Source organism: Colius striatus, chromosome Z (assembly GCF_028858725.1).
Source record: "Colius striatus isolate bColStr4 chromosome Z, bColStr4.1.hap1, whole genome shotgun sequence".
NCBI lineage: Eukaryota > Metazoa > Chordata > Aves > Coliiformes > Coliidae > Colius > Colius striatus.
This window is the reverse complement of record NC_084790.1, coordinates 60,806,853-60,819,858: the sequence shown is the minus strand read 5'-3', so window position 1 is coordinate 60,819,858 and position 13,006 is coordinate 60,806,853. Positions and strand designations below refer to the sequence as shown.

The following is a 13,006-nucleotide window of genomic DNA, read 5'->3' as shown; positions in this document are numbered from 1 at the left end:
GGGTCCAGCTTGCCCAATGGGTCTCTAACTCTACCCTCATTCATCAAGGGAAAGTCGTCCATTCTCCAGACTATCTCACATTCCAGGGACTGGGCTTCCCACGGGCCTGCCTTGGATGTGAAGACTGAAGCAGGGAAGGCTTTTAGTAGCTCTGTGTTCTCCACATCCTCCATCACCAGACACCCTCCTCATTCAAGAGTGGGTTCACATTCTCCCTAATTTTCCTTTTGCTACTGATGTACTTGAAGAAGCCCTTCTTGCTTTTCTTTACTTCTCTTGCCAGGTTTCATTTCAAAAGGGCTTTGGCTTTCCTGGTTTCATCCTTACATGCTCTGGCAACGTTCCTATACTCATCCCAAGCAACCTTTTTTCACCTTACATATATAGCTTTCTTCTGTTTGAGTTGTTCCAGTAGCACCTTATTCATCCACAAAGGCTTCTTGCCTCCATTTCCTGTTTTTCTGCTTGTGGGGACACAGTGATCTTGGGCTTGGAAGAAGTAGCACCTAAAGGCTAAGAGCTGATTTCTTGGGCACCTCTGCCATCTAGAATACTATCCTTTGACATTACTCAAAGCAGGTCTTTGAAAAAAGTCAGCTCACCTGAAGTCCAGGGTAACAATCCTGCTTGGTGTCCTGCCTCTTCCACAGACGATCTTGAACTTCACCATCTCATGGCCACTGCAGCCAAGGTTACTTCTAGCCTTCACATCCCCATCCAGACCTTCTTTATTTGTTACCACAGGGTCCAGCAACCAGCAACCTCCTTGTTGGTTCTTCAATCACTTGTGACGGGAAGTTGTCATCAACATTCTGTAGGAACCTCCTCGACTATGTGTGCTTGGCTGAGTGGCTTTGCCAGCAAATATCAGGGTGGGGACCAGGGATTGTGATTGTGAGACAGCTCTCAGCTGTTTGTAGAAGGTGTCATCCACTACTTCTTCCTGATCAGGTGACCTGTAGGAAACCGTCACAACAGTATCCCCAACACTACCCTGCCCCTTAATTCTCACCCATAAACACTCATCCATCCCCTCATCCACACCCAGGCAGAACTCAATGCACTCTAATTGCTTTCTCACATAGAGAGCAACTCAACCTCCTCACCTCATTGGCTTGTTTTCCTTAATTGCACATAGACACTCTTGGCTGTGCTCCAACCATGTGAGCTGTCCCCCCATGTCTCAGTAACTGCAATGAGATCATGACCCTGCATCCGCATCCACATCTCCAGTTCTTCCTGCTTATTCCCCAAGCTGTATGCGTTGGTGTAGAGGCAACACAGGGGCTTACTCAAACACATAGATTTTCCTGGGTAGGTGCAAGAGGATCCTCCTTGATTTTACACTCCCTCAGACTGGTCAGCCTTCTGCATCCCATCTTGGTGTGCAGCATGCATTCCCCGCTCTGCCCTGTTTCCCTCCTAGATGAATGGCTTGTTCTTTTCCATTTTGCTCCCCACCCCACAGGTCCTTCAGTTTAAAGCTCTTAACCCTGGCAAGCCATGGTACTCTCTCAGCTATGTCATGGGTCTTGGTTCCTGGCAGGCAGCACACCTCTCGTGACCCATCCAATTGACAGAAGAGTCTCTCAGTGGCTTTCAGCAGCGAGTCCTCCACAATGAGCACTCATTGCTTTTTTCACAGTGCCTGTTGCCTGTGGAGCTGTTGCTAATGAATTGCTTAATGAGGTTTCCCCATCTGTATCTTGCTTTTCTATGTTCATCATTATTAATGCTTCATATTTATTTGTTGTTGGAACACTGTAGGTAAGGTTAGGAAGTGGAGCCCTGCTTTTTTGTCTCACATGAGCCCAAGGCATTTCATTTTTGGTGGAGGCTGGTACATGATTATGGAACCATCTATCAATCTCTATCTCTGCTCCTCTAATACTTCAGAATCTATTAATGGTTTCTTGCAGCTCTCCTAATGCTGCAGCTCTTGGACTTGCAGGCACTTATCACACATACTTACCTTAGGAGATATGCCTTAATAACCACTGCAGTCTGCCTGCACTGAAGCATCCTTGCTACCCAGCTCTAGGTGGATGCATCAATCTTCTTCTCTTTCTGAACCCAGTTTTTAGCTTGCAGGTGAGTGTTAACCATCTTGGCAGCTTGAGACTGGAGCACTTCTCAGAGTTGTGGCTCTTTTTGTTGCTATTCTCTTAACATTAGTTATCTGTAGTGAGAAACAAGTCTATGTGGTTAGAGGTAGAAAAAATACAAGTGAAGAACAGAACTAAATGAGACATAAGTGAAACAAGGATGACTACAAATACTAGCACAAATTAACAGCTTAAAGTGTTCGATGTTAAATCGTTCAGTAAAGAATGATTAATATAAAAATAAAAGAATCTGATGTCATAGGACAAAATATGAAGCAAAATTCAGCTGAAAAGGGGAATGAGCCTTCTGAGACTCAGATCTCTTAACCCTAGAATGATTTTCCCAGAGAGCTGTTGGGAGCAATATTGTCTGAGACAATACTCAAAGGAACTTCTGCACTGATAGAGTAAGGAGGACACAACTTGATACTTCTGTCTGATAGACAAAATAAATGTCTAGTGCAGCTGTGAATGTTTCTTTTGAGTCTTTTTTTCAGTTCTTTCTAAATCTGACTGCAACATTTATGTCACCACAAGACACAACCAGTTCTGCATTTGAAAGCTGGAATGTACAATTAAATACATCATGCCTAATTTTCTCTGTAATTTTAATTTGTCTGTCTCATTTTTCCAGGCTATTAATCTGTCTTAATACCCCACACTTACTAATCTGCTGTCACGGTTTGGCCCAGCTAGCACAGCAGCACCACGACAGTCTCTCGCTCAGTGCCCCCATTCACCTCCACCCTCGTTAGGATGGCAGAGACCCCAGCGAAATGGCAGGGAAAAAGAAGCAAGGTTGTTGTGGATTAAGACAAGGGCAGGGAGGTCTCACTGCCAGTTACACTTCCAGGCAAAACACTTCCAGTACTCAACTTAGAGAGGAAAGTAGGAAAGTTTATTCTACAAGAAAAAGAACGGAATAAAAGCAAAAAGGGAGTAGGATGATGAGAAAATTACAACCAGCACTTTAAGATCTCCCTCCTCTATCCCTCTTCTCTTCCTGGGCCCAGCTCACTGCTCCCGATATCTCCACCTCCTCCCTCCTCAATGGCTCAGGGGGGCAGCGAATGGGGGATGTGGTCAGTCTCTCACAGATGGGCTCTGCTGCTTCTCTCTGCTCAGATGAGGATGACTGCTGGCATTCTTCCCCTGCTCCGATATGGGGTCTCTCCCACAGGACACAGTCCTTAAGGAACTTCTCTGGTGTGAGTTGTTCCCAACAGCTGCGGCTTCTGCCGATACAGGGTCCCTCACACGGGACACAGTCCTTGGTGAATATCTCTGGTGTGGATTCTTTGCCATGGTTGCAGTTTCTGCAGTTGCAGGGCCCCTCTCTCTGGACAAGGCCTCTTCTGGGCATAAATTTAATGAGGTGCTTTGTTGTGGGTTCCTTCCAACAGTTACAGCTGTGGCTATTGAATCCCTTCCTCGGGACACGGCCTGCTCCAGCCATAGTTTTAAAGAAGAAAATCACTGCCCCTGGCTTGGGGTCTGCAGTGAAGTGGTTGGGTCCCTCCCTCAGGACACAGCCTCCTCCAGCCATAGTCACTGTCCCTGGCTCAGGGCCTTTAACAAAGTGAATCGCTGCCCCTGGTCCGGGATAAGCAACATGAGTCTCTACCCCTGTTACGGGCTCATTATCAAAATGAGTCTCTACCACCGATGCAGGGTCTTTAAAGAAATGAAAATAAATCTCAGCTTCACCAGTTCTCTCCATAGAATGCAGGGGAGTCTCTGCTCCAGCACACCTCCTCCTCTCTTTCATCACTGACCTTGGAGTCCACATGGTTGTTTCTCTCACTGTTCCTACTCCTTGCACCACCACCAGCCAGAAATGAAGAAGGGACAGAAGAAGAAAGAAACAGGAAGAAGAAGGAGGAAGAAGCCTCCTCTTCCAGCTTCCTCTTAAAAAGTGATTGTGAAGGCATCTAATTGGCTCAGCCCCAGAAGTGAGTCTGGCTCAGAGCTAGGGAGACTTTTGAGCAACTCCTTACGGGAAACATCTTTACAGCCCCTTCCCCCTTACCAGAAAAGGCTATCATGTCAAACCATGGCATCTACTTTGCATACAAGGCTATTAATCTGCTTTTATACAGATTAATGGTTCAAATGCATTATCATTTTTTCATAATGTAAAGAATTTGGAGTATTCCTGCCTTCAGGAGCATTGTTTATAATCTTCAAGTTAGACTCTTCAGTTTAATCTTCAGTTTAAACTCTTAAGCACTGATCTGAATGTATGGTTTCTCCTCCAGTACACAGAGCAAACCTCCATAAATAACAATAAAAGCATAATAAGCAGATTCAGCCTTGGGCAGAGGCTAGCTGAGCAGCGCTCTGCTATGTTATTTTTTAACAATATCCTGGAGCTATGCATCTGATTCTCTTCTTCAGTCTTTAGCCAACTGGCTTTGGTGCTTTCAATTTGAATTTTGTAGCAGAGCACAACATGAACTATTACAAGTAACCTTGAAGCCAATGTATGGAGGTCAGCAGCTGCAACTGAAAAATACTAAATGAACTGTCTTGCATCCTTCCATAGAAGAGCAACTAAACAGGGATCATGATTCAGTAGTAGTGGCAATGATCAGATCCTAGAGTTTCACCCAAAATGCCATTGTACATAGGCAGACCCTGGTAAGAATTAGGAAGAGGATGCTCATACCTCAACATGGAAGCCATCAACTTTTTGGAAGTGTTTATTTTACTCAAATAAGATATTTGACATATGTCACTGAATTGAAAATTCTTCCGTAGCACATACATGATTATATAGCAGTAGTTTACAGCTGAAGAAAATGGTCATAACCTCTCAGAATACTTCAAAATGTCCTTTCGGTTTCCCTGTCTTTTTTTTCTCCTGTGTCATTCTGTCTCTGATTACATGGATTGATACTACTTAGGTGATTGTAACTTAGTGATGTCAAAGTAGGTTAAGTGACTTTTTTTATCTAGTCCTATGAGCAGCAAGATACTCCAGAAAAGAATAAAAGTACTTCACTCATAGATTAAATAACAATGTCTTTACCTCTGATTTTAATTTAATTTTAAATTTGTATTTGATAAGTGTGTTTGTATCTGGATCTATTCTTTGTCTGGATTCAGAAACTCTAGCTTTATAGATTGCTTGCTTTTCTATGTGCTGTTAGACATATGCGGAAGATAAGATGATATAATTTAACACCTGTGTTCATTTGGTAATACAGCTTTAAAGTCTTCACCTTCAAAGAAACGGTGCAATTCCATCACAGCCCTAAAGGCAACATCACAAGAAATAGTGTGTGCAGTTAGCCAGGAGTGGAAAGGTGACAAGCATGGCATTCTTGCCGAAGGACAAAGCTATGCCAGCCTTGATGAAGAAGGTAATGTCTTTCACATCACCATGTTTTTAAGGGAGTTTAGTGTAAGCTCTAGAAGACCTGTAACCAGAAAGTTTCCAGTCTGGTTGATTCCTTAAAACTTCAGAGTCAAGTTATTCTTGTGGAGAGACTCGTTAGTCATATTTGTTAGAATGGACCTTCAGGAGCAAGAGAAAGTCAGAATCAAGGTTATAGTATGATGGTAATCTTTTGGATTTCAAGGACTGCCCCAAAAACTTTATGCAACCCAGTTATCGGAGTAAGGCCAGAGCCAGTACTATTATTTTCAATGACTTTTAAATGAATGTGTCACATGAAATATTTGAAGCTCAGTTCGATGTTTCCAAAGCCTTTTGGAAGAGACAGAGTTTGCTCCTTTCAGAGATTTTCTGCAGCCAGGCTGAAAAGAGAACCAGCTGCCTAATTCCATCTGAAAACTTGAGCCTGGTATTTTGAGACCAGTCACAAAACTTGGAAAAATTCATAAGATGTTTGTATTGATGTTTAGTATTAGACCTTGGAGTTGCTCTGTTTTCTGTGGAATATAATGTCTAGCAGCAGAAATTCACCATTTAATGCAAAAAGTGTGGATAGGGCACATGAATATTAAAATGTTATCAATTCAAATATATGAAGAAGCTTCAAGCAGGTACTGAGAGCACTGTGTGAATCCATATGGTTGCATGCAGATTCTTGGATTCAATTTGAAATTAAATGTGTTAATGTTGTTTATTATTGTGTATGCAGTACTAGGTTCACACCACCGGCCAGATCTAGTGCCAAGCACTCCATCTCTGTTTGAAGCAGCTTCCTTGGCAACCACAATTTCCTCTTCTTCCTTGAATGTTGATGAACATTATCAGCGTGATCAATCTATGCTCTATTCTAGCAGGTAAACACTGTATATGTGGTAGAGGATTCCCCAATGTTTTGCTAAAAGTCTGGCAATGTGTGTGATTAGAGGAGGCTCTGTGAAAGAAGTCACAGCAGGGGCAAGTGTCTCTGTAGCTCAGTCTTGAACCTCTCCAGTGAAGAAGGGATGCCATAAGCCCACTGGATTTGTTATGTATTTGTTTGCTATTATATGTGTCTGCCTTCAGGGCTGACAAAGTAACATCTTTGCTGTTCAGATATATCCTAGGGCTTGGTTATAGTGTTTTTTTGCTCCTGACCAAGTACTGTTTCATGTGACAATCTAATGCTCAGTATTAAGCTAAGTTCCTCAAGATGATTCTGAGGACTTGCAGAGTTGTACACAGTTCTGTGTTCTGCATCAGTGCAGGGAGGTCCCTCCTTCTTCATGGCACTAAATAATATATCCAGCTGAAGTTATGTTTATGTTTTTATGATACATTGAAGGAACTTCAGTCCTTCCATAAGAAAAGCTAGCAGAGAAGTAACAACACCAAAAAACAATGCTACAATAATTCATCATGTTGTAGATATCTTAGATTTTTCTCACTGGGGTTCTGCTTTTGAGTATTACAGAAATGTTGTGATGCAGGACTCATTAATGCCATTTGTCTCTGATAAACAGAAAGCCTGGAGCAGTCTTTGAAACCAAATCTGAAAGAGTAATTTGTTCACAAATATGAGGCTGCTTTCAGTCTTTAAATATAAAATTGACTGTAACATTCTGCTTCAAGTTATTTAGTACAGTTGCAACTTGGCGTCTTCTCCATCAGACTTTTTCCTTCTCCTTCAAAGAGTCCTGGCACAAAGCAGCAAGTACACAAATTTCCTTGCAAACAGATAATCCTGTGCACATAGTAATAACACAGTATCTGTACAGCTCCTTGACTCCTATTAATGCTAACAAGGAGTATGTGCCCATAAAGACAAATGCCATTATTTGTCTCATTAAAAAAGAGAGCTACGATATTTTTGGATACCTTGGAAAACCTCATTTTCTCAGAATTAACCCTCTGTTTCTATCAACTTTGAATGTAATCATTCTCCAAGAACAGGGAAATGTCATTTTACCTGAGAAAGCTTAGCACCGTCTTTCCTTGAGGGTGCTCAGCACTTGTGATAGGAAGTGAGGAACTGTTGCCAATGTGGTTAAGCAGACAGAGGTGACTTGCTGAGCTGTATCATGTGAGGAGAGTTTATGTAGACCTGGCTTGATACAGCTTAAAACTCCCATAACTAATTGGTAGATAATGCAAAGCATTTAGAAGCTTGTGATTAAAGCAAAAAAAGAGAGACTGAGCAACAGTCATAAACATAGACCTTATTAGGAGTATTTTTCCAGACTGCTAGCTCATTATTTTTCACCAAGTTATTCCTCAGTCTTGGAAGAGTTAGAGGAAACATGGCATTAATGATGCAGTGTGAAAAGGAACTGGTAAACATAGCAAGGGGAATATAGCTGAATGTTTCAACACAAAAGGAACTTTATCTAAAAAAGGGAAGTAAAAAGGGAAAAAAATGGACAAATGTGACATATGTTATCCAGCAAATGTAGGCTTCCTTGTTTGTCAGAAGACAGCTGGTTTCTGTTCTATGAAGCTGTTTCTCAGTCAAGTGGTTCTATCATAAACAATGTGAAGTATTCATTTAGTAAGGGAATAGAATTGGCAATTTATTGCTTCTCTTAAAACTTTCAAAGATTTTTCTAGTCTTCCTCAAGTAGTTTTATATTTGGTGCAAAGACATTTTAGTACCTAATTTTCCACTGGTATATATTTTCAATTTTGAGTCTAAATACCCGTCATTTGAAGCCTTTATTTGCTTTGTCTTAAGAAATGTTAAATTTACATATGATATCACAGATTATTTTTATAGCACAATCAATGACAGATTTTTTGCCACTCCAGGTAAAGTTTTCCTAATAAGTACCAATTAATTAAATTAAAGATGACAAATCTGAATGTACTGAGCAGTGTGATCATTATCTCAGTTGGCATTGCTTTTACAATTGTAAAGTCCTGAAGGAGGTTAATGCCTTAACAGGTGCTTCTGGAAATGGGCTGGTTTTTTTAACCAGAGTTTCAAGATACAACAGAAAGTCTCTTTCCAATGTGTCTTTCAGTAGGTCTCATGGCTTCCGGTCACAAGCCCAAACAAAAGCCCATCATGCAAAAAGGAGTACTTCACCTCTCTGGCATTAGAGTAATGTCAAAATACTGCAGGTTATATGATGAAGATTGCTGAATTCATTTGAAGTTAGGAAAATAATCTAATTCAAAATTTAATTCTTTTTTCTTGTATGTATTCTGTGCCTCCATTTTGTAACTTGTGTAAGGAGTATGAATTTCTGCCTTCTCTTTGCACTTCTTTCTGGTTTTCTGAATATTCAGTTGTTTGCCTTGTGTTTGTGTTGCTGTTTTTCAGTGCAGACCACATGAAATTTTGGAACGCTTTGAGAATTGTGGGCTTTTTTTCTCTTACAATCAAAGCTTCCTTAAATATCCAAACTTTGAACTGAAGTGCCCCATGACTTGACATTCTATCAAACAACAAAGTAAAGTATTTTCAGTAAAAGGGATTTGTAGGCATTAGGTTTTTTGTTGTACGGAATACTTAGGTGTACCTTTAGCCAGTCTGATTTTCTATGTAAACCAGCCTTTGTGTGTTAAGTTTAAATGGTTCAGCTGGCCTTCCGCCACCCTTAGCCTCTGAAGCTTAGACAAATTTGCCTGAATCTGATTCAGTGGATTAAATTCATGTAAGCTTCATGAAAATAAGCAGCTAGGAGAAGGAAGAGGACTTGAATGCTCTAATGCTGGGAGCAGATGCACTGACACACTGGGGGAATCCCCATGGGAAAGAAAGAAAATTTGACTGTGATTGAAGCAACATGTAATTGTGGCTTAAAGTAAAACAAAGCTTCTCCAGTTCTCCTGTGATGAAATTGCTTTTGATAGCTTTTTTTAATTAATAACCAAGATAAAACAGGTTTACTTCAGCAAGACGAGGGCAACAGTGAGGTTGGGCACAGTCATTGTGACTGATGATTACTGAATGGGAGAAAGTAACTGTAAACATTTTTTTTTTATCTTTTCCAGTTTAAAGATTAAGGATAATAACTAAATGCACTGTTTAAATTGTACAAAACCTCTCTTCCCCTGATGTATTCTTTCTGATACATTGTGTATACAGGGATTTTGCTTGTTCTTTTCTGTGTGCCTCCACCAATTTTTCTTTGCCTTGCTGGAAGACTGCATTAAAACTGACAATCAATGCAGCTATGCAAATGCTGTTGCAGAAGTTTGAACTTCAGTTACCAACCGCTGACAAGCATGTGTGTTGCTGTTAAGAGATTAATTACAAGATTACTTTTTTACACTTTTAAGCAGAAGTTCTATACCATGTCAGGTTTTAGTTTGAAGGAGGGCTGTCATTTGTAAATAGTACTAATGTGCTGGTAGCAGCTCTATTTTGTTGCATCTGAAGAACTTTTTGTGCTTTAAGAGGTGCTGTCACTCTTTTTCCGTTCTATTACAGGATTATGGCTGTAGTAGTTAATAATATATCTGAATTCTAATACATAATGTCTGAAAGTGTTCAGAGATACTGAATCAAATAAACAGTTTACATTTATTTCCTTATCTGTTATGCTCTTTTGGAAGGACAAAACTGTGACAAGGTTAACAGAGCAAGAAGCTTAGCAGAAAAGCAGATTGAATAATTTCAGTTTAAAGAGTGTTACACTGGTACCTGCAGTCCTGAGGAAGCATCAAAAAAATATTGTTGGGCAAAAGACATATATTTTAATCTTACAGTCCTGATATCTTTTTAATGACATAGGCTGACATTAAAAGAAAACGGTGTCATCTAAATTACCAGAATTCCCCCCTCTCCAATGTTGTCAGGAGTTAGTATTTTGATTTATTGCATTTAGTTTGTGGGGAGAGAAGAATCTTTCTTGGCATGTAAAGGCTTGTCCTGCACACATATTGAAGTGTAAAATTCCGGTCTTTGGCTTCACATGTGAATGCAGAGCAAATCTGGATGATGCACTAGTTTCTTGCATTTACTAAGGTAAGTCTAAATTTCAGTGGTTTCAGCCTCTTACCCATACCTCATATGACAATTTCTGTCAGGTGGAATTCATAGTCTTAAGAAAGATTAATCTGAAATTTGCTTTTCCTCGAGGTTTTTCATTGAAGTCTAGGATGTAATTGAGTTCCTTTCATAGCCAGAGCAATACTGAGTAATTCTGGCATTCGGTGTAAATGGTTAAGGATTATCAGTCCTTAATATCGTATGGAGTCACAAGTATCTGTACCAAGGAATCAGTGAGGCAATCAGAAAAAACTATTCTACTGTGAGGGTGATGGAGCAGTGGAACAGGCTGCCCAGAGGGGTTGTGGAGTCTCCTTCCTTGGAGGTCTTCAAGACCTGCCTGGACATGTTCTTATGTGACCTGATCTAGGTGACCCTGCTTCTGCAGGGGAGTTGGACTAGATTATCTCTAAAGGTCCCTTCCAACCCCTACCATTCTATGATTCTATGATTTCCTGAATAAGAAATACAGTTTCTTCTCCATTTAATTTTTTCTGAACCATTTACACTTAAATCTTTTAGTCATTGAGGTACTAGAGAATGCTTAATAATGTACAAGTCTGGAAAAAAAATTAAGTACTCTGTGTGGTTTTAGTGCTGCTCTACTGAAATATTACTTAAGTGTGTGAAAGTACTCTTAGTATGTTAAGTGTTTTCTTCTTGTAGGTATTTAGATTCAGTGTTAAATATCATGTAGCAAGTAAGAAGTCAGAACAAATGTTAACTGCAGCAAAGCAAGGAGAGATGACTGTTTCTCAGAGATTAACTTTTTGCTTGTCCATTGATATTCAGAGGCTTGTGTATAAAGTAAAGGTTGGAAGCCCTAAATGGAAGTTATTATTGACTTGCAAATCTAAAGACTTCATCTTTTGCAATAATATTTTTGCCCTTATTGAAGATTTTGATTAATTTTAAATGATGAAGCAGTGAAGGGTGACAAGAAAGAGGTAATAAAGATAATTCTTTAGAAGACCTGGTAGAATTATTTTCTTAATGAAAATTTGTAAAATAGGCAGATATTTTGTAAAGCGAAGATTCTGTCCTTGGAAGGGATCAACGTTTTCCCAAAAGGCAAAAGTCACTGTTCATGACAATAGCAGATGGACAAAAGGATTAGTCCTGTGGACAGAAGCTCCTCATTCTGGTTTGAGTACATGATCCACATCGATGCTTTGTGATTAGACTTGTGACCCTTTAATGTCACCTCTTCCTGCTCCAAGCCTATAGATATTTACTGATATGTAAAAGGTACATAATTTCTTTTTCTGAAAAATAGCCTGTGTGATTTCATAGGTGACATTTTTTGTTACAAAAGTTCATCCTCTCAAAATGTCTCTAGGAGTGACACCATTATGTAACTCAACAGAATATTAAGCTAACATAATAAACAGAGGACAGAGCAGTAAATAGAGTATCTTGTTTTTGTCATGGCTGTTTGATATTTTTTTCTCAAAGGTACAGTCTAGAAATTTCTGATTAAAGTCCTGGTGAATAACAAGAGATATCACCTCCTACTTTTGAGTCTTCCCTCAGTTCTAGTGCTGTATGGGTAGACAGTTTCAAGGCAGCGTGAGAAGACTCCTGTTTTCCAAGGTTTATTTCATTTTCATGACTGAGGGACTCTTCTTTTCATAAAATGTTCACAAAATGGCTCCACTCATTCAGAAAAATAAAAGCCACCTGAAAAATTGGTGTTCTGTTTGCAACAGGCCAATGTAGATCTGAGGTTCTGCTGGTACTTGTCATGTTATCTCACCTTACCATCAGGTAACTGGGATTAGCAATTGCTAAGGAATAGATATTGGTAGTCCTTTGGAAGGAATATTAGCTCAAGACTGTGTCCGTCACTATCAAATATATATATACTCTTTTGTGACTTTTTTTTTTTAAATATCACCGTTTTAAGCATAAAAACAGCAGTACGTATCTGCAAGGAGCAAACCTTCCCATAATTTGGGCTGAATTGTAGTATCATAAAATACACAATCTTGTGTCATACTTTGGTTCTCTGTACTAGTTTCCCTTGAGACATAGTACAGTATCATGAACCAATCTGCAGAATTATCATAAACTTAATCAACATCACTTTAAAGAATCAGTTGTCATTTTCATGTTCCCTAATGTGATGGAATCATTTGCTTCCTTGTGCTGCATGAATGGAGTGACATAAATTTGACATTGCAGTCCAAGCTGTATGTTGAGCTGGATTGTTTTCCTACTGGATACATTTTAAAAGCAGCCCATTGTGTTGCTATGGGCTTTCTTTTGAAGACCTCTGCATGTGTACAGAAGTAGGAATGCATCAGTCTGTGCTTACTAAATTAATCTGATCTATGATCCCATTCAATTGTTGATGCCCTGTTTACAGCACGTTATTTTGGGGATTTTGTATAAAAAGAGTCTTAAAAAGAATATTTGCTTTCCTTCATAGAAGAAAAGCTTTATAAATTATTTAGCCAACGTTTCTGCAAACAACTTGGTTGTTGATAAGTAAAGAAAAACCCTATACTCTTTTTTTTACTTGAAATT

At 39.6% G+C, this 13,006-nt stretch overlaps 1 protein-coding gene across 6 annotated transcripts in view; it reads left to right on the top strand.

The window, feature by feature from the left end:
• PIP5K1B (phosphatidylinositol-4-phosphate 5-kinase type 1 beta) overlaps window positions 1–13,006 on the top strand; it is a 107,688-nt gene that overhangs the window by 83,917 nt on the left and 10,765 nt on the right. For all 6 annotated transcript variants that reach the window (XM_062018706.1, XM_062018704.1, XM_062018705.1 and 3 more), the window contains 2 exons: window positions 5,315–5,470; window positions 6,215–6,359. In XM_062018706.1, the coding sequence (XP_061874690.1) occupies window positions 5,315–5,470; window positions 6,215–6,359 (301 nt within the window). The remainder of the gene's footprint in view (window positions 1–5,314; window positions 5,471–6,214; window positions 6,360–13,006) is intronic.